The sequence below is a fragment of the Rhodamnia argentea genome, chromosome 2, assembly GCF_020921035.1.
Source record: "Rhodamnia argentea isolate NSW1041297 chromosome 2, ASM2092103v1, whole genome shotgun sequence".
NCBI classification, from domain to species: Eukaryota; Viridiplantae; Streptophyta; class Magnoliopsida; order Myrtales; family Myrtaceae; genus Rhodamnia; species Rhodamnia argentea.
The window spans coordinates 9,105,804-9,127,607 of NC_063151.1; the positions used below are offsets into that span (position 1 = coordinate 9,105,804).

The window sequence follows — 21,804 nt, forward strand, 5'->3', positions numbered from 1 at the left end:
CAATAACGTATCCGCACCGCTTGGACCGCACGTGACTAATCACGCGGCATTCACATGCCACGTTATTACAACCTCGCAACGCGGCAACGCGGGACAGTACCACGTGCTCAAAATCACAAAACCCTTTCCATTTTTATGACCCTAGACGCGCTTTCTAAGCCCCACCTTCCGTTAGTCTTCCCAGCCCGGAACGCTGGTATATTGCCAAAACTGCTCGTCGTATTTGGATCGAGGGGAGGGTCCCGCGGAGAATCCAAGGTCAACTTTCCCATGCACTCGGCCGTGACACGACGCAAAGATAGGCGCGGCAAAATCGCGTGTTTTCAGTCCCTGACGAACGACCTTGTTGCTTCTATTCTCAACGCGGAGCCCCCCAAAAAGATGGGAAGTGGATCTGCGCTCAAGATGCCCCCCCTTCGGCATTTTTGGCCGGCCGAAGGGTCATTTCGGCTCAAGCAAGTCTTGAGCCACTCGGTCAACCGCCGCCATGCTGCGAGTTCTCTCTCTCTCTCTCTCTCTGCGCAACCATGCTGACACCCATCAACCTAATGAGGAAGAACCAGAGGCCAGGACATTGTCAATCTACTGGTGTCTAATACATCGAAACATGCTTCGTGACTGTATTCTGCCGTCCGTTGTCTAGGAAATGAAAACAATGCGGCTGTCACATAAGAAACTGTTCTCTAGAAAATACATTGTCTATAGAGCACCCAAACGCGAGTAAGGAGATACTGTTGCAGACCAGCGTCGTGAAGGATGATCACATCCTGCGTAGAAGCAAAAATTTGACTGCCTAAGAAGCTGTAAATAGTAGCAAGATCCAGACACGCATGAGACCACAGTGCTAGACACCAGCTGCTTGTCCAATGACTAAGACACCAAAGCTAAAACCTGACTTCCACTAATCAAGAATCCTCTGCCTACATTTGGCCCCAACATAAGCACCCTCCGTACCTCGGGGATCTCTAGTCAGGTCCTTGACTTTCAAAATCTCCCAAGGACCAGATTCAAGGTTAAAGCTGCGAGTTCAGAAATGAATACAAGAACATAATTTCAAATGTAATGGCATCACGGAAGACCTGTGTATCGGGCAAAACTAAAGCCAATCACGTCCCAAGGTTAAGCCCGCCTTCTGATGGCTTCACCGAACCCTTGCACAGATATAGCTAAAACAAAATCCAGAACTCAAAGGGAACAATGTAATGGCAGAAAATATATGAAGGTACACAACAGCAAAAGGCAACCGTTATAATTAAATATACATCAGAAAAGCAGACGCTCAGGTTCACTGACACCTATATATGACTACATTGTTATATCCTATAAGCCTGAGACATATCTGTACAAAGTCTTTGACTGGACGCTCATGGACAATCCAAAGCGGCCTCAAAACTTAGCCCAAATCCATCTTGACAGCTATATTACCAGTACCTACATTTGCCTTGAGTCACCCTGCAGCCGCTGCTGCACATCACGACGCAGCAACTCGATATACTCCTGCAAAATGCACCATCGTAATTAACATTTGAGCTTGGACAAATATGCATGTCTTTCACCAAGGGCAATATCATCAATGAAACGGAAATCAGAGGTCTGTACATGCATCAGGCTCAGATCTTCATCAGAAGAGCACTTACCCTTGCTAGATTCTCATCTCCACGAAGTGCGACCACAATGTCTTCAGAATCATTTCTGTTGCCATACACCCGACTTGCATTTTCGACCATTGAGTTAAATACATCTAACGGAGGATGTAAGTCTTCAATGTTCCTAATTACATGTTCCATGTTGACCTACATAGAACCCAATTCAAAGACATGTTAACATACAAGACATGACCAAGATCAGGGAATCTGGAATTTCCTCAGTAAAAAGATGGAGGTGCCCGTCTGTTGAAAGCATTAGAAGTAAAATGATTACCAGAATTGACCATTTAACATACTTCAAAAAAGGATAAGGTTAGTTTTTGAGGGGAGAAATGGGTGAGGGTAGTTTTCAGTGGCTGATGGATGGTAGATGGACTTAACTCGTTAAACTTTTGCTCATTAAGATATGAAAAGTAATTTTGGAAGGGACAAGAAGTGAGACCAAAAAAAGTTCTCCAGTTATATATTAGATACATTAGACAGCAAAATCTGGTGAGGAGGAGGTTCATTTGTTACATATGGACAAATCCTTTTAGATTCTGCTAAAATTTTTGGCCTTTAATTAAATGTAAACGGCTCTCCACTGCCTTGATGGGCTATATAGACTTCTAGTAACCACAAAAGAATACAAGTTTTAGTGTGGCCAAAACAACCGATTTCAACCAAAAATAAGACTCTGACAGACAATTAAGCGCTATATGCAGAATGAACTCAACATCCCTACTTCGTTGTTCAGGTCACACATACATGAGACTGATTCATGATATGTCTACATTGGCAAATTCACCAAACATCAAATAGGCAAATTCAAGAAACAGCCCCTAGCCCTATAGCATACATAGAAACAAACAATCATCACTCCCTCTAACAAGCACATCGAGAGTGAACGAGACAGAGCATGCAATCCCCTGTAGCTAGTTCTTTAGGTGCAATGTACAAACCTGATCAACAGAATCACCAGTCACGTAGTCTCCGTTAGGTCTATTCTCATTGGAAGGTCTCTGAAATTCAGATTCGAATTCCGAGAACAATGAACTGCCATTTGAGACACCACCTAAAGCTTGAGACACAATGGGCATCATCTGCTGGACCATTCTAGACAGATCAATTCCACCACCTTGGCCTCCCATCCCGGCAAACATATTACCGAGATCTTGGCGGTCAACCTGTCTAGCAACCTGATTTACAGCATTCATCATTACAGGACTCTGAGTGAGCTGTTGCATCATATTTCGCAAGGCATCAGGAGAACCAACCCCCGTTTGCTCCGAAAACCCCGCTAGCAGACCATTTAATGCAGGATTATGCAGAACCTGAGACATGAGACCTCCCATATCAACCTGGCTATCAGGACCTTGTCGTCCTTGTGATGAATCTTCCATAACTTGTACAGAAGCAGTAGCTGATGCCCCCACTGGTCGATTATTTGCCTCTGCTCTGTTTACAGACAAACCTTGAGATAACAGAGACTGCAAAATCTGTTGCCCACTGGATCTGATGAGCTGATTTTGATCAATGGGAGCACTTGATGTTCCATTGTCTTCCTTGGCTGGGGGTTTTGATTGCCTCCCCCGTCGCTGGTTCAGTGTTCAACATATCAGTTTAAAGAGACTCTGTGCGTGAAACAATTTATTCCAACAGAATAAATATAATGATTTGCAAATGAAGAAATAATTGAAACATTCCAACCATTTGGAACATGTATATTTTTCCATCTAAATATATGAAACCAAAAGTAAAAAAGTGGATTCAAGGACATCAAAATGCTGCAGAACCAATGTCCCATAATGATGATCCCTCCAGCCAAACAAGCAAGTAATTTTGACCAGAAAAAACAATCATGGTGCCTTGGGGGTGCAGGCCCCATAAAAAGACACAAATATATCTAACTTATCAGCATCTACCAATATAGGGTTGTGCTCAAAGAAGTCATGAAATAAGTCTTTGTATGAACAATATCATAGGCCAACCAGTAAGTTTGATGGGAAATGGTTATAAGCGATAAGAGATTATAACAATGTACATCAAATGTCATTCTAACCTTCCTCTCCAAACTTCCAAGCCCCAATCCCTTTGGGACATGTGACTCCTCACGAACATCATGCTTTTCATTGTGACTTGCAGCACCTTCTGACTTTATAATAACGGCATCTTGACTTGAACACGTCGGAGAGCTTCCTGATGGACAGCTAGGTGGACATCTTGAAGTCACATCCATTGACTCCTTAAGATTTGTCCAATGTTAGTGACAAGGCTAAACATTTTGACTTATTAAAATGCTTTAAAACTATCTAAGACAACTAAAAGTACTTTCCAGTACAAGAGCATACGTGCAGCAGAACTGTCTGTCATCCATACCTTGTGTTCACTTTCCTCAAGTGACGCACCTGAGGAAACAGTGGGTTCCCCAACTCGATCGACTGCCATATTATCTGACCATACAGTAGCCTCGGCAGATCCAACAGCTGGATTCTCCACATTCAACTCTGCTTGACCCAAAAGGTAACCCAAAGAGGTTCAGTACTTTTCAAGAATTATGATCATCAATCATAAATAATCAACAGGAAACTACCTGACTGCGTCTCGTTCCTCCCTTCCTGTATATTGCCAGCTAAGTTTCTAAGGCGGGAGTTAATTTCAGATATGAGAGACGACGCTGGAGCAGATTCAGAATTTGGCTGTGTCGTAGAAACAGCTACACTCAATGGTGGTGCATTTGAGCCTCCGAGACCACTAGGTTGTGCGTGAAAAGATGCTGCAGCAACACTACTAGCAGGACGTGATGCCCCTGAACCACCAGAACCAGCAGTATCTCCGCGTTGACCCAGCATCCCTTCTGAATTATTCGCCCTGCTACCAATAGCTGAAACAATTGGAGCGAGCGAGGTGCCTGGCAACCAAGACATACACTAACTATGACTGTTGGATGACAAAAGCAACAAATAACACTAGTGTACAACCATTACCACCAGCATGAATATGAATGTTTATGTGCCTTGGAGGACTCCCAATGCCAACAGGACCAAAGGCTACCGGGTTTGATGGGGGAACTGTACCCTCAAAAAGAGGGTTGGTCTGAAGGGGAAAAGGCTGAAAGAAAAATTTCAAGAGTCAAGACTACAGGAGAAATATAGTCAGTCGAGAAAAGCAAACTTGAACGATCGCAAATCTCTGTGCTTATGCTTCTAGTTGATGTTTTGTGTACATGAAAGAATCCATATTTCCTTTTCATGCAAGCAACCTAGACCGAAATGGAATAGTTACAGCGACTTGATTGCCACAATATTTTGGAAATGCTTAAGTCATACCGTTTCAGTTTGTCCAAGATTTAACAAGCTACAAGCATCATCATGCCCAACTTATATTTCCTTTCCGATCTGATCTAAATGAAAGTCAAACGATTGGAAGTCTTTCTTGTCATACTTCATGCTTAAACTACATCCAATCAAATATAGCTATAATACAGCCATGAGCTTCTGACGAATCGCTACCCTAGCCAGAAAAGATATCTACTTCCAATTATACCCCTAAACCTAAAAGATCTAATTACTGAAGAGATTGGACTGATACATGAAAATTAAATCAAAACATTATGTCGAACATCTAAACAAAACAATAAATAGCTGGCAACACTTCCAGACCTGAACCATAATAGGGTTAGGCCCCGAAGGCCTGATGTACACTGCAGGCCCAGCATTCACAAAAGCTTGCCCCTGTCAAAAGATAAATAAAGATAGAACATCAGGGCCTGTCTCTTTCAGCTTAAACAAGGCAAAAGGTACTTCTCCTTCCCACCAATATTTAGAATAATATTCAAATTTCTAGAGATTGAGAAAGTTGAACAGGAATCTACTTGTCAATTTTGCATTTTATGAAAGTTTCAAGTGCTTTAAATTTAACAAAGTCAGTTTGCAAGTCACGAGATTTTGATTAGGCAAAAGTAAAAGCCAGTCCAGAAAATTTTAATAAATGAACTAATCCAACAAAGTGAAGCATTTTAAAGTTCATACAGGAGATTGTCCCATACGCAGAGTCAGCATAGTTCGCCCAAGCTCCAGAAAAAGAGCACCTAAATGTTGCATTGCAATCCCAATTTGAGATGCCTCTGTTTGTATTTGCCCCCTCACTGAAGGATCCAAAGATCCTCCCTCATTCTCCAAGTGCCCTGCAAAATGCTACAAAGTTGTAGCATTACAAGTACCAAAATCAGAAAAGAGGACAAAAGTGAACAGGAATCTCATACCGTCATTAGTAAATCATCTCAGAAGTGTTAGCATACCAAAAGTTATCTCCATCAAGAAATAGAACGGACTATAATCACATCTAAACCCAGATATATCAAAATTATCATAAAACTATATAATACATCCGTGAAATTGAGTGGCACTAGCCAATTCAGGCAACAACATGCAATTGATTCATGTGCATTCAAGTGAGAAACGAAAGAAGAGGACATGTTCATCTGGAGACATTGTCTCCACGGCACATATCTTGCCACTTCCCTTGAGCTTGAAGTACCAGTGACAAAAAACAAATTCCATTTCTCACCTATCAAGCACATCTATAAAAATTTATTGGAAAAAAACAAAATTAGTGTAAAATCTGTGAATAAAAGAGGGGAGGGAACCTCTTTCCGCAAAGAGCTTTTTGTTTAATATTGTCTCATCCAAGAATTCTTGGTCAGCTAAATGAAAACTCACACATCAATGTGTGAAAAAAATGAATGAAAACCCATGATGGTCACCAACAAGTGTAGCAATAACCTCAAATCTAAGTAGACTATATTTTCCTCTTCTCAAGCCAACAAGTGAAAAGACGTACTTTGAAAATTGATTTGTACAAAGCACGCACATATGGAAGAATGCAAAACCAATAATCACACGACCGGAGAACTGTTAGACAGCCAAAATAACGATCAAAGCAACAGGTGGCAATTGCATGGAAAATCATTGCCAAAGACACCATTTATACAAAATGAGCACGAAGAAAGTTTAAGAGATGATGCTCCGGATAAGAGCTTACAGAGATTGCAGCTACTGACTGACCACCAAGAAGACGCTCAGCATGACGCAGAACAATGCTTAATGCTTCCAGAGAAGGCAATCCCCGAGCATTGGGCCCTAGTTCTTCAAGATTGGGGGAGGGTGAATTCGGCGGATACCCTGATAAAGCAGATAACCATTCATTATGGACTCTGAACTTACTTAAATGACAAAAAATCAAAAACGCTATGTCCTAGAGATACCATTTTGTGTGAATGACTGCTCCATGCGGGTCATGAACTCTGAAAGCGTGTTCAAAGAATCAGGAAGTGGCTGCGTTTCAAGAAGAAAGAACATTCAAATCCATCATCAAGTCCATCATCTAATGTGAAATGAAACTAAATATACTACCGCATTGAGTGAAGGAATAGGTATTGCCGCTGTTGCTGCTGCTAAGGGAATTTGCACAACTTGAGGTGGAGACTGGAATGGTTGATTGGAAAATGATTGTCCACTTGATGGCTGATTTCCAGCTTGGTTTCGACTGCCAGCACCAGTCGCCTCAGACTCATTTCCATGGGGACCTCGACCAGGAACATTGAACTGTGAGCAACCAAAGATTAGAAGAAGCAGGATTATTTCACAATGGTCGAATATTCCCCAAGAGATCTGAATTATCAAGTTCCCCGGTCAGAATCAGTATGCAAACTATAGCACCAAATACTCATACATAACCACTTCTCTTAGTTCTTCGCTTTTTCTTTAACGGTTAAGCAAGTAATTTACTTGCTTGCAGCTGGAAGCAGTAGCCACAAATGCATAAAAAAGGAACTGCGTGGGCCGTAATTAGATGACTGAATCAGGACTTCATGCAATTGAAAGACAATTCAGATCAATGACCAAATACAGAATTCCATCCCAGTGTAATCACCACAAATTGTCACTGAAAACAGACTTGTGCAGAATGGTAGAACCAGGAATGCTAGAAATGTACAGCACATCAGAAGAATCGCAGAAAAAGCTCAAAAAATGTCGATTAACTTTTGCACAGCTTTGTCTCAGTCGACTTGTATGATTAAGGAACGCAAAGAGCTGTCAAGGATGGTCACAAAGGTCATAAAACAAGCCCATCAGAAAGGAAAGAGTGTTTCTGTAGCACACCAGCAATAAAATGCTTAGTCACTTTTACATCCCACACATGTTCATCCCCCAAAGAGAATTGCTGATGCAGCATAAGGTTAGTGGGCAAAAAAAAAAAAAAAAGAGAGCCAATTGTTACCCACCGACACAGGGGATTGCATGTTGCCACTACCATTTGTAGCATTTAGACCACCAAGTCCAATAGAATTGAGAACAGCACCAATGACCTGCAAGTAAGAACCAAAAAGATTACAAAGAATTGGAACCCAAGAACATAATCCAGGATAAACTCTCATACTTCAACAAGACGAAAATATAAAAATAAAAATAAAGAAGCAATTTACCCGAGACATGTCTGGTACAACACCTTCACCTTGATCCCCAACATTGAAGGTCCCAAGAACTACACTGTGGGAGATTTGGCCAATACGACTCCTGGGGGGACCAGCACTTGTATCAGTCCCTGTAAATTTCCATCAAAAAACAAGTTAAATTTTACCATTTGATTTCATTTGATACTTTCCATATATTACAATACACAATTTCTTGTTAGTTTGACAACTTTTTCCGCACTAACATTTTCAGGAAATACTTAGTAAATTCATTCCCTTTTCATTAAATATGTCAAGATACTCCAAAGACAGTCAAAAGTAACAAGCACATCACGGTCCTAGAAACAATGTTTTAAAAAGTTGGAACAAGGTTAATTTATGGTTGACGAAATAAGATTTGATTATACAACCAGTGGCAGATTTCAAAAGAAGCATTATGTCCCAACAAGCACAGTAAACCAAATTTTCTCTGCATAAAACATTGTATTAAAAGGGCACACTAAAGTCTGCAAAAATAAATGAAGCAGTGAGTGGCGCATGAGATTAGCAAAATTCTGAACATCACTATCGACAGCTCCTAACAATATGACTCAGCAGCACAACATCTACCATACACCAGACTATGAATTGTAGATGATATAGGTTAACAGGTTACATGGGGTAAAGATCGCTCCAGTACGCACAATGAAAACAGGATTGCGGAACATCACCATGTCAAAAGTGTGGTAAGATAGGGGTAGGCTTCTTTGGATTATATATCAAAATAAGAATGATATATTAGTTAAGGATAAGATAGATAGTACAGTATACATCAAACATTTCTCAGTCGGTAAGTCGCACAATCGAACAAAACTTTTTATGTAAAAGAACTTGTAATACAAAATAGAAGCATAAAATAGATATCATGTGTAGGTAACATGCTTATTTGTATCGGAACGTTGAGAACACTCATTTAAGTCTACCAAATCGCTACTGTTCCATAATGCGGGACGCGTGTACCAAAACGCCAATCTCTAGTGAACTAATATTTTCTGGTAACCCTAAATTCTCTCTCGTCCTTTTCATTTTCTTATCCCTTTTGCCTCTCTCTTCTCAGGTTTCCTTTCTTTACACATACTTCTAATCTTGCTCTCCACAACCATCTAAAGATAAATTAAGGCACATGTTACGGTGCTCACAAACATTAAATAAGAGCATCAAAATACAAGCAGATAATGACCGGAATAGTCTGTATGGTGTCATAGTAACTGTAATTGATCTTCACATAGTTTAGGCACAACATCGACTTAAATGCCTCAATGAGACTGAAAAATCCAAAGACAAATTCAATGATACAAAATGAAATTTGAGGTATACATTGACATAGACATTGAGATTAAGAAAAAGAATCCAATTTATCACTAGATATCTAATAAGAATATGGAGCTGCTGCACTTATTAGTGTACTTATGGACATTCATCATCAAAGTATCACTCATGGTTTTCACCTATCACTCACGGTTTGAGTTGGAAAATAGCTTCCTCGATATCTTTTCACTTTTCACTTTTCACTTTTTTACAACCTTGGCAAGGTACTAGTTTTCTCCAGATCACATGAATACCACAATGAGATGAAGAAGAGAGGCAAATGTAAAAAGCTTACATATCATCTTATGTCATCGGAGAGTGATCTAAACTAAGCTCTCTAGGTAAAGAACCTAGCAAGTGTAGTATACTCCAAATTTCCAAGTACAATAGGCCATGGGGACACCCCTTCTAAAATCCATATCAATATTCTAGATGTGAGAGAAATCCATATTTAATGTAAAAGTTTAGTAATAGTCAAGCACATGTCAATGGATTGTACTCACGTAGAAATAACTAAAGAAAAGAATCAAATAAAATAGAAAGAAGATCTTCTATCTCATGGTTACCTGCTCCAGTTCCCTCATGACACTTTAGTAACAGGTTAGCCATAGTCCTCACATGTCACATGTCTAGCTATTCATGGCCTCATCAAATGATACAAGTCTTTGCTAAGGACCTAAACACACCCCAGAATTGCAAACAAAGCTTCCAGAATCTTGCAAACCCTACATGCAGAAGAATAGGGTAAAAAATAAATACCTTGGTTGACATTACCACCACTAGGCTCGACAGCCCCTGATGCAGAAGAAGGCTGTGACTGTGTCGGTTGTCTTTCAACTAAATGCAAAGTGTCACCATTTTCCACATCTTGTACGTGTTAAGGACTAACATAGTATTCTCCATACAAAAGAGGAAGTTAGTACATCAATGATTTTCCATGCATTTGCATCAACAGTATTTACTCAAATGCAGCAGCCAGTTTCATGATATTGCAAATTCAAAGACAATAATAGCATTAACATATACATTGCTATCAGTAAGCAGAAAGGTTACATACTATTGCTGGTACGGTTTAACTATGTCACCTCTGTCACAGATCTAGATGAATGCAGCTATCACATTCAATTTTCCAATAAATGAGCCAACCAATCCTCGCTATTGTATTAGCAGTAATGCTTAATATATACTTAAAAATATGGAGCTCAAAATGAGTATCATTTTACGTAAGATGCAAAGTAGGATACGGTACTCAGAAAGAGGATGCTCATCCTTCAAAACCTTTCCCCTGAAAATCAACCTCTGCTGACCTACCGAGATGCCCATATCATTTGCTATTTTTTCCTTGAATGCTGAAACCGGGATCTGGAACAGTTTCACATTAATTATCAAGAGATGATTCATGAACTATACAACCCTCACGCGAGGCAGTTATCATAGTGTTTTGAGGCCAAAATATTGAAAAAGAGATAGGTACAGAAGAGACTTAAGGTTTAGGTCGCTCATAATTAAGGATTTATTTTGGTCAATTGAATACTTAAGGTTAAAATATCCCAAATCAGGCCTTGAGCTTGCCATCGATAGATTTCAAGCATTGGAAATTCAGCGTGCCTCCCAAATTGACCAAAATAAAACCATTAAGTTTTAATTGACCATGGCCCAAAAACTCAAATTGCATTTTTACGCTCTGGTTAAATTGTGTTGGTACACGTAGCCAAGAACAACTTTAACAGAAGGTGTAACTAGCATATCGTCGCAGAGAAGAACTTAGCGAAGCAGACAGAGTTGATCTTTGGTCGCTTACATTTCTGTCCACCTGAAAATTGAAAATTCGTGAATCCAGAGTCTTTATGTTCAGCTTAATATTTGAATCTGAACTTTCCCCCGAGAAAAAACTGGTGCTGGAGGAACCCTCCCCACTGAATTGGTCAGCCATGCTACCTGTGTAGCAACAGATCCCAATCACAAACAGCCTAACAAGAAATTTCACAAGGACGAAAGGTCAACCTATATTAGGACAGAAGTTATGTCATGCTACGGACACCAGCAGAGGAAATAGAGAAAGTAATGGGTATGAGTGGATTAATAATAATTAACTGGTGTACCCCTAGTCACAAAAAATAACAGTGGCAAGAAGGCGTTTGAAGAAATTTGAACTGTGCCAAAGTGATGAAGATACGACAAATGGAAAGAGCAAAACCCAACATAAGTATCAGCCAAATGAGAAGGAAAGAGACGGGAAGGGGGTATCTTCAATGCATAAAGCAAAGCCAGCGACAGGTGATCTTTCCTGAAAATTGAATGAAGCTTGACAATGCAGACATTCAAAAATCTCTGACTTGAAAGAATAGCTCGACAATCATTTCTTTCAATCAGCCGCAAGAATTGGATAATGCATAGTGCATCCCAAACACCGGCCATGTACATATAGAAAAACAAAAAGCGTTCTGGAAGACCCAAATTCTTACGCTGGACATTAAAATCAAATACCGTTTACATGTTGCATTCCATCAACCGTTAAGTGGCCATACATTAGTCACAAAAACTATCGAAATTGGTTGGTTGATAGGGCTTCATTCTCGGCCAATGCCAGACTAAAAGTGACTATAATCGATTCCGACACCTAAAGCCAATACCCTTGCTCGGGATGGCCGTATTAAAACACCGTAAAACCGATAAAACCAGAACTAGGTCTTCGTTCCGACTAAAGGCCTGATGAAACTAGAGCGAGTAAATTCCATCATCTAAAGCCCATACCATTTCTCCACAAGGCCGTGCTTAAACAGCTCAAGACCGACAAACAACAACCAGAGATGAAAAACATGTTTCTCCCGAATCAATGCTCTGGGAAACCTCTCACAACCGAACGGAATTTGAGAAACAAAAAACAACAACGCGCAGACCGAACTGAACCGTACCAGGAGAGAACCACGTCCGGCGAGAAGAGGCGCCGATCTTGGCGGAGAGACGAGGAGGAAGAGCCGAGGCGCGAAGTCCTCGATCCCCGATCGCCGAGAAGAGAGGACGGGCGCGCGGCGGCGCGTGAGCGAGTCAAGTCGGGAGAGGATTTGGGGGTTCGCCAGGAGCTCGGGTTCGGGCACAATCGCGAGGAGCTCGTGGCCACGGTTATCGCATAGAGTGCTGTTTATGAGCTGCGATTCCAGAAGGATCTAGAACGCACCGCTCTGCGCTTTTGAAGAGCGAAAGCCCACGACAGAACTCCTTCCTACTGAAGTTACCCTCGTTAGCCGTTTCCTCCTTAATTTTCTAGCTATTAACGTATATAATTTAGCTAGCCATTTTTCTCATTTAATTTCCAGTCGTTTCTCAATTTAGACGCTCCTGATTCTACTATAAATACCGCCCGTTTGTTCGTATTTGATGCACCGTAGTTAACGTACGAAACACTTTCTTTTATCGCAATTTCGATTGATTTGTGTTTACACTTAAAATAATCCAAGAAAGACTCGTGACGAGCACGTGAGGAAGCGATAATCAGCTATAGGAAGGAACACTGAAGCAAGGTACGTGCCAATCAGAAAGGTGTCACGTGTCGGGATAAACTCTGACGCCACTTCCTTCTAGAGTAAGAAAAAGCGCGCGGAGGAAGGCCATTGGCGGTAATCCCCACGAGGTAAAAAGAAAAGGCGCGAAGACCGGGAAACCGTCATCCACGTGGCTTATGGAAAAGAGCAAAGCGTGGGGCCAAAAGAAGAAACCGCTCGGCGGTTACCAAAGAGTTTGCCTATAAATACCTCGTAGTAGCAAGATACACACAACAAATCCAAAACACTTGCATTTTCAACTAAGCTCTTAGCCTTTAGCCTTTAGCCTAGCCTAGTTATAGTTTTTAGATTCCGTCGTCGATTCAATTGCGAGCATCATATCCGAGTTAGGTGTCATCGATTAGATTCGCGTTTACTCACCGGGTTCAATAGTCGATTGAATTCCGTATTGCACCCTTCCCCATCTTGTCCAATCGATTCAATTCGGTATTGTGTCATACAATCCCGTCCTTGTTGATTAAATTCCAGCATTGTGTCCTACATCATCCCGTTCGTCGATTCAATTCCGGGGTCGCGTTGAAGTTTGTTACATACGTTACTATTGCGCATATTGGGCCGTCGAGTTGTCGAAGCTTGTTTGTAACGCGTCTTTGTGTAAATCTTGCATTTGACACTCTCTGTCAACCGACCTTAACTCCCTTTCGGAAAACGAACGGATTAAGTTCAATAAAAATTCTGCGTAAGTAACCCTTTTTGGGCCATAGTCAATTTGGGTCTAGAACCCATAACCAAGAAAGCCTGTCGAAGGATTTCGACGGCAACAATCTTTTTCGGTGGGACCTTTGGTGTCGGTTCGAGAGAAGTGCTATACCACGCACACGAGGACGTAACAACTTAGACGGTGGTGGAGACGAGCCCCGGGAAGAGATACAACGAATGGAGTCATTCACGGCCCATCAAGAGGACGTCGAGGTCTCTCGACAGAACGTCGAGGAGCCGAGGAGAAATCCGGAAATGACGCCTGTCATGTTAACATCGATAAGGCGTACCATCGAAGAAGTCCGAACGAGTTTTCGATCACATGGTCCAGCGAATGACCGAGGTTGTCAGGCCATTAATCATCAACACGTATCACGAATGTGCCTCGGGACGGCATGGGATTACGATTAACCCACCTCATGTTCAAGAAGGGAATGGTTCCATACCAGGAACAAGTGGCGGTTACTAGTAACGACACCACCAAATGTAGGCCCTGTAGGACAGAATACTCGCCCTTTACCCCTCGCGCTGATTCTACAACGAGGGGAAGCGTTACCAACCAACGAACCTAGACCTCCGGTAAATGCAGACACGTGTATGTTCCCTAGACATCCTATTCGACAAGATATACCTATGGACACTGTTATGTTTCCGGGACACCCTGTCCCTATCAATGAACAAACCGCACCCATGATCATTGAAAATCAGGGCGCAGTACCCTTTAGGGGGCAATGGCAGGCTAGGGGGCAGGACCAATTTCCCCAAGTCAGAGGGCCAGGGCGGTTTGGACATCATGCCATACGACCTGGATATCAGCAGATGAATCGGGCTCTACAACCACCAAGTCCCGAGCCTATGTTTCAGCCTGTGGTGCAACCTATGTATCATGCACCACAACCTGGATATCAAATGCCATATCAACCGCAGTACCATCAACCGGTGTTCGACCAGGTATCCGTATATATTGACCCAATGGTAGGATACCGGGCTAATGTCTACCGAAAACCATACCCGGATTGGATGGATACGATCCCGTACCCAAGAGGGTTTAAAATACCTGAGTTCACACTTTTTACTAGCGAGGATGATCGACCCACGTATGAACATATCAATCGTTTTTTAGCACTATGTGGAGATGCTACACATGCGGATCACTGGAAATTAAGGCTCTTTCCATTATCCTTGTCGAAAACAGCCTTTACATGGTATACCGCACTACCACCCAATTCGGTGTTGACATGGGAGGAGATTGAGCATTTGTTTCATGGCCGGTTTCAAAGAGCGGTGTCGAACTTGTCGAGCGGATTTGTCAACAATGAAGCAAATGACAAACGAGACTGTCGACCAGTTTATTGCAAGGTTTAAACGGGTTAGGAACAAATGCTTAGTTCCTTTACCAGGAAAAACGTTCGCTGAGTTCGCCTTCAACGGATTGAAATTCGAAATACGAGATAGGATGGTGGGGCATCCATGTGCGACTGTTCGAATTATCCACAATGGCGGCAAAGCATGAGACTCGCTCAAGGAAAAGACAAGAGGCATACGAAGAGGAGATGTAAGTTTCGTCGAGCCACCTGATTTCGACGAAGAATTAGCGGATCCTATCGAAGCAGCCGTCGCCCAGTTAACCATCGACAAGCCATACACGTGCCAAGCATTGAAGCCGGCAAGGATGAAAGAGAAGTCAGCAATAATGGCTAAAGCAAAAGAAGCAGTGTACTATTCATTCGATGCGAATCGGGCGGAAGAAATTTTCGACATATTTTCGGGTGACGGACAAATCAAGTTAACTGAAGGACGGAAGATACCGTCCAAAGAAGAATTAGCGGGAAAGAAGTATTGCAAATGGCACCATTCGTGGAGCCATAATACATCGGATTGTTTAGTCCTCAAAAAGAACATTCAAGAAGCGATTCGACAATGAAAGATCAAATTTGTTGAGGACAAAGGGAAGCCCCCGATGGATGTAGACATCGATCCTTTTCCGGTAATGATTAGAATGGTGTCTTTAAAGCGGTCGAGTAAAGGGCATACGTCAATAGATTTATGCGCTCATTGCGGACGAAAATTGGGAAACATGAGTACACCCGAGGAAGGGTACCAAAAGAGCGGTCGAATTAGTTAAAGAGACAAGACGCCTTTTCACATCGAAAGTGCCGGACCTCGGAGAAGTCCCAACCATCGGAGAATTTATAAGTCATTTAAGCAGAGGTACGATGAGGGAGACCCTACAATCGGTACTTTAGGTGAGCCAAGTGGCAAGTTCGATTATTACGTAAGCTATAGTTCGCCGATCCCACATCCTCAAGAAAGAGTCCATTATGGATGGGGAAAGGAGTTCGACAGAAGTTTTCGACGAAGCCCCCATGAGCCGCATCGTCGACGAACTCTTAAGATACTAGGCAACCCTGTAGAGGGATCATGGTATGAGGTGACGGAGGACCAAGAAAAGGAAAAAATCTTGACCCGAATTCGGAAGAGGAGGGTGCAGAGAAAGAATAGGGTCCGCATACTACGGCAACAGGAGATTCCGGCCGGTCATGGGACGGTACCAGCAGCTCCTAACCATACCAAGCTGCGGAGGACAAGAAATGCGGTTTGGCGGCGACGACCGGAAGAGGCACACCCGGCTCAAGAAAAAGAGGACAAGGGTACAAAGCCACAGAAAACATCCGCGTCTAAATCCCGGTTTAAAACCCCTGTTAGCCGGTCAATATCCCCTCTAAGCTCTTGTATGGTATGAGCTAAATTACCACACGAGTTTCGACTTGAGTCAACCTCAGGTGACGGCGGCGACAAGGAAACGACGCAAGAAAAGGAAGGGGCTCGGTTTTGCTTCGGCGATGAAGAAACCATGGAATTCGGAAAACCCATGGAAGATCTCTCAAATCATTTGAGGTCACTTAATATAAATGCCAAAATCAACGGGCGGCCAGGAATGAAAGTACTCGTAGATGGGGGGTCAACGCTAAATCTCATTCCATACCGTTTCTTCAAGAAAATAGGAAAGAATGATGACGAAATAATCCCATCGAATATACGGTTGTGCGATTTCACCGGCGAGATTCGAAGTAAAGGGAGTATATGTTACGACCGTTGGATCTAAGACATCGAGGACATCCTTTTGTCGTCGCGCGGGTCTTATAACTTCTTTGTTGGGACGGGATTGGATACATGGAAACCAATGTGTCCCATCAACACTTCACGGATTTGGCATTGGAATTGGGACAAAGTGGAATATGTAAAAGCAAATCCCCAAACTTGTGTTACATGGACCCGCATATCCGGGACAAGTGATGCGGATGATTGCCTTCGCATATCTAAGCCGCCTGGCGGACTCAAGAGATATTGCATTCTGCCGTTTCGACAAAGGGAGCACCGAGTGGATCCCGAGAAAGGAACCGGTGGAATCAATCGACCCTTTTTCCGATGGAAGCTCAATCATTTGCACAAAACCTCGCTAAGAGGTATGCGGCCAATGTGGGCGAGCAAAATGATCAAGCTGGACAGCTTGCATATGGCATTCTAGATTTCGAAGAATCCCCAATTAAGGAGGGCGACAAAGTAATTCAAGCTTAAGACCCGTTGGAAGAAGTCAATCTCGGAGATGAGGCTTGCCCTTAACCTACTTATGTGAGCCAACTACTCGATCGGTGATGCAAGGTTCAAATGGTAAATTTATTGAAGAAATATAAGAATTGTTTTGCCTGGAATTACCATGAGATGCCTGGCCTTTCGATAAATATAGTGGAGCATCAATTGCCAATTAAGAAGGGATTTACCACACCATAGTGCTAGAAGGTTCGCTCCAAGTAATCCTTAAAATTAAGGAGGAAATTGAGCGTCTCCTTTCGGCCGAGTTCATAAGATCAGCAAGGTATGTCGAATGGTTGTCGAATATTGTGCATGTCAAGAAGAAGAATGACAAACTCCGAGCGTGTGTTGATTTCCGCGACCTCAATGTCGCCACCCCGAAAGATGAGTACAGATGCCCATGGCCGATATGTTAATCGATTCGACCTCCAACAATGAAATGATGTCCTCATGGACGGACATTGGGTACAATCGGATATTTATAGCGGCAGAGGATGTTCACAAGACATCATTCAGATGTCCCGGGGCTATTGGTACATTCGAATGGGTCGTCATGCCTTTCGGATTGAAGAATGCCGGTGCTACGTATCAAAGGGCAATGAATTACATTTTCCACGATATGATTGGGGAATTCATGGAGGTCTATATCGATGACATCATCGTTAAGATAGACCAGGTAAGTCATCCGAATCACCTAGAGCAAGCTTTTGAGAGAATGCGCAAATTTAAGTTAAAGATGAATCCTTTGAAATGTGCTTTCGGGATAAAAGCTGGCAATTTCCTTGGTTTTTTGGTTCATCAAAGAGGTATAGAAGTAGACATGAATAAAGCTAAGGCTATTCTAGAATTGCCATCTCCTGATAATAAAAAACAGCTGCAAATGTTAATCGGGAAATTAAATTTCTTGCGGCGTTTTATAGCTAACCTCTCAGGGAAAATCGAAGTTTTCTTCCCATTGCTCAAATTGAAGAATGAGCGAGAGTTTGCGTGGGAAGAGAAGCATCAAGTGGCTTTTGACAGGTTGAAAGAGTATCTCATCAAGCCACCGGTGTTGATACCACCAAGGGCTGGACGGCCATTGAAGTTGTACTTGTCGGCCGCCGATACAACGATAGGGAGTATGTTGGCTCAAGAAAACGATGAAGGAAAAGAGCAAGCCGTGTACTACCTAAGTAGGATGCTCAACGATGCCGAGACGAGATATACGTCCATCGAAAAACTATGTTTATCACTGTACTACGCTTGTACAAAATTACGACATTATATGTTGCCGACTACGGTATATGTAATTTGTAAAGCAGGCGTGATTAAGTACATGTTGTCCGGGCCAATCATTAGGGGCCGAATTGCAAAATGGGCATTCACTCTGATAGAAATCGATCTGGTTTATGTGCCGCTCAAAGCGATGAAATGGCAGGCAATATCCGATTTCATTATCGAATACCCTTCGGGTTTAAAAGTCGAGGATGATGAAAATTATCTTGGTATTGCACCTTGGATATTATATTTCGATGGGTCGGTGACATCCGGTTCGAGCGCGGGAATCATGGTTATATCACCTTTTCGACGGAAAACAAAACTCATATTCAAGCTTGACTTTGAATGCTCAAATAACCAAGCCGAATATGAAGCCCTGATCGTGGGAGTGAATGTTTTAATTGACATGGGGATCGGGTCAATTAAAGTGAAGGGTGATTCTCAGCTTGTGATCAAACGGCTAAACGGTGAGTATCAATGTTTGAATGAAAATATTATTAAACATCATCACCTGGCAAAAGAATTGTTGTCGAAGTTAGTCGAATACGAGCTAATCTATGTCAAGAGGAGTGAAAATTCAGAAGCTAATGAATTGGCTCAAATGGCGTCGGGATATCGTATATCGAAGGAACTAGCGGACCACCTCATTACTCGGGTAAGGACCTTACCATCGATAGATGCTCGGGTAATGATGATTGAACAATAAAGCTCGGGAGAAACCAGCGGCCAACAAGATTGGAGAACCCCTTTGGTAAACTACTTGAAAAACCCGGGTTCTGGTAGTAAGGACTTTAAAAGAAAAGCCCTAAAATATATGTTGATCGACAACGAGTTGTATCGAAAGACAGTCGACGGATTGCTTCTCAAGTGCTTGGGGCGGGAGGAAGCGATGCGGTCATGACGGAAGTCCATGAAGGGATGCGTGGTGCGCGTAGTTGGATTGAAAACGAAGTGGTTGTTAAGGCGACATGGATATTTTTGGCCAACAATCACCCAAGACTGCATTGACTACGCGAAAGGGTGTCAATTATGTCAAAGGCATGGACCAATCCAGCAAGTACTTGCCTCGATGATGAACCCAATTATTAAATCGTGGCCTTTTCGGGGTTGGGCAATGGACATAATAGGGAAAATTTACCCTCCCTCGTCGAAGAAGCACGGTTTCATTTTAGTGGCCACAGATTACTTCACAAAATGGGTCGAGCGGCGTCGTACAAAAGCGTGACACAAAAAAGTTAAGGAGTTCATCGAAAAGCGTATTATTCATCGATTTGGGATTCCGGAGACTATCACTGCGACTAAGGGACGGTTATCACCGCTGACCAAGGGACGGTCTTCACAGGCCAAGAAATACTGGATTTTACTAAGTTGAGGGGTATCAAGATGATTCATTCGACGCCCTACTATGCCCGGGCTAATGGCCGCAGAGGCTTCCAATAAAATAATCATCGGATTGATTAAAAAGCATTTGGAGGATAACCCAAGGGCATGAGACTCACTGTTGTCGACGGTGTTATGGGCTTATCGAACTTCCAAAAGATCGAGCACTTGAGTCACTTATTATATGCTGACATATGGACAAGAGGCCGTATTACCCCTGGAAATTACGGTGCAATCATTAAGAGTAAAGCTCCAAGATGGTATGGCTACAGAGTAGTACGATGAAATGATGTACGCCAACATTGATGAATTGGGAGAGAATCGAGCCACGATCTTGGAAAAATTAATGGCTCAGAAGCGAAGGGTTGCCAAGGCTTACAACAAACACGTAAAAGCTAAGCATTTCGACGTGGGAGACTTGGTGTGGAAAACTATTTTGCCTATGAACCTCGATAGCGAGAAGTTTGGCAAGTGGTCGTCAAAGTGGGAAGGGCCATATTTGATAACTGACGCCCTCCCGGGGAATGCGTACCGAGTAATGGAGATTGATGGAAGGGAACTACAACGTTCGATTAACGGGAAGTATTTGAAAAAGTTCTATCCATCGATGTGGGAAATGCGAGGAGAATCAGAAAGCGAGGAGTAAGAAAGTTCAATTCCATTCATTCAAAAAAAAAACCTTTTTACATTCTTCCTCTCTTTCTCTCTCTTTCTCTCTCTCTCTCTCTCTTCCTCTTGCTCGCTCGCCCCAGAACCCTTCTTTGGAAGTGCTCCTTGAAACGAACCACGAAGCCCCGCCGGCACTCTAACTTGGCGTTCTCTTCCTGGAGGAACTCCTCCGGTGTCGCCTCGGCTTGTCCTTTCCGCTCCGGCCGTTGAAGGTGCTCCTTCCGACCCTGGAAGACCATTGGTAGAGTCCAACATGGCCTTCGGACCCTCCAAAGGGACCCCGATAGAAGCCAAGGAACGGGTCTCGCAGTTTGCCCGTTCTGCTCGGATTCCTTTGAGGCCTTCGCAGTGTCGGCGGCGATCGGGCGGTCGAAACAATGTTCAAGTTGGAGGACGCTAGCATGAGAGGCATGGAGGGCTTCCGGACGTTGCAGAGTTCCTTGTGTACCACCTCTCCGTTCTCGATCTCTTCGATCTTACACCAAACTTCATGTTCGGTGAGATCGTTTTGAGACATGGTCGCCAGATTTCGTCGAAACTTCTCCAACCTATAGTCGAAGAGTGTGATGAACTCTTCGTAGTCCGACCGGAACGGGTGGTCGGAGGGAAGATTTTAGGGCGCAGAGCGGTTGAGCAGGGCGTGTAGCTTATCAAGAGCCCGTGGTTTCACCACCAGCATGGTATAGGTGTAACTCGGAAGGGAGATAATCTCCCTCCGGATAGCCGAGAACTCACGGCTGAAGTATGTATGGGGAGATGAAGCCGAAGAAGAAGACACGCGCTCCATTAAGGCTTTGAGAAGTTTTCTCTAAGAATGAAAGGCAGAAGGGTTTGGATGAGTACCCATTCCGGGCAAGTGGTCCTATTTATAGATAAAGGCCAAGGAACGGTTCATCCCACGATGCTAAGTATCCGCCCACGACCTTCCGATGTTCGAGGCGGTAAAGTTAGTGGATGGTTATCGAGGCGAGGAGGTATATTACAATTGGTGAAGCACGTAAGTAACCATAATGACGTGAGTGGCGGGTTTCCTGTTGGCTATTAACCACGTCGAACCGTCGTGACGATTTGAATTCAAAAGGAGAATCGGAAACGACGTCTTTCATTAAATGCCGCATGGAAAAAGGATGATCTTGAGAAGATCATGTCATGATGAACTTTGGAGAATTGACACTAAGGCCGACAGTTCAATGAT

General features: G+C 42.9%; 1 protein-coding gene across 2 annotated transcripts; it reads right to left on the minus strand.

The window, feature by feature from the left end:
- Positions 1–1,181: 1,181 nt before the first annotated feature.
- LOC115738753 (large proline-rich protein bag6-A) lies at positions 1,182–12,612 on the minus strand. Of its 2 annotated transcripts, none has more exons than XM_048274243.1 (18): positions 12,363–12,612; positions 11,249–11,385; positions 10,692–10,809; positions 10,222–10,314; positions 8,113–8,231; positions 7,912–7,995; positions 7,040–7,231; positions 6,892–6,961; positions 6,669–6,808; positions 5,657–5,821; positions 5,288–5,359; positions 4,613–4,736; positions 4,219–4,536; positions 4,005–4,132; positions 3,688–3,870; positions 2,588–3,223; positions 1,638–1,793; positions 1,182–1,497 (listed from the first exon to the last, which is right to left on the minus strand). In XM_048274243.1, exons 2-18 carry the CDS (start codon positions 11,378–11,380, stop codon positions 1,432–1,434), a joined length of 2,796 nt encoding a protein of 931 aa, XP_048130200.1. In that variant the 5' UTR covers positions 11,381–11,385; positions 12,363–12,612; the 3' UTR covers positions 1,182–1,431. The 2 variants fall into 2 exon arrangements, with proteins under 2 accessions (XP_048130200.1, XP_030527336.2); XM_030671476.2 differs by having other exon boundaries at positions 10,207–10,314.
- Between the last annotated feature and the right edge of the window lie 9,192 nt (positions 12,613–21,804).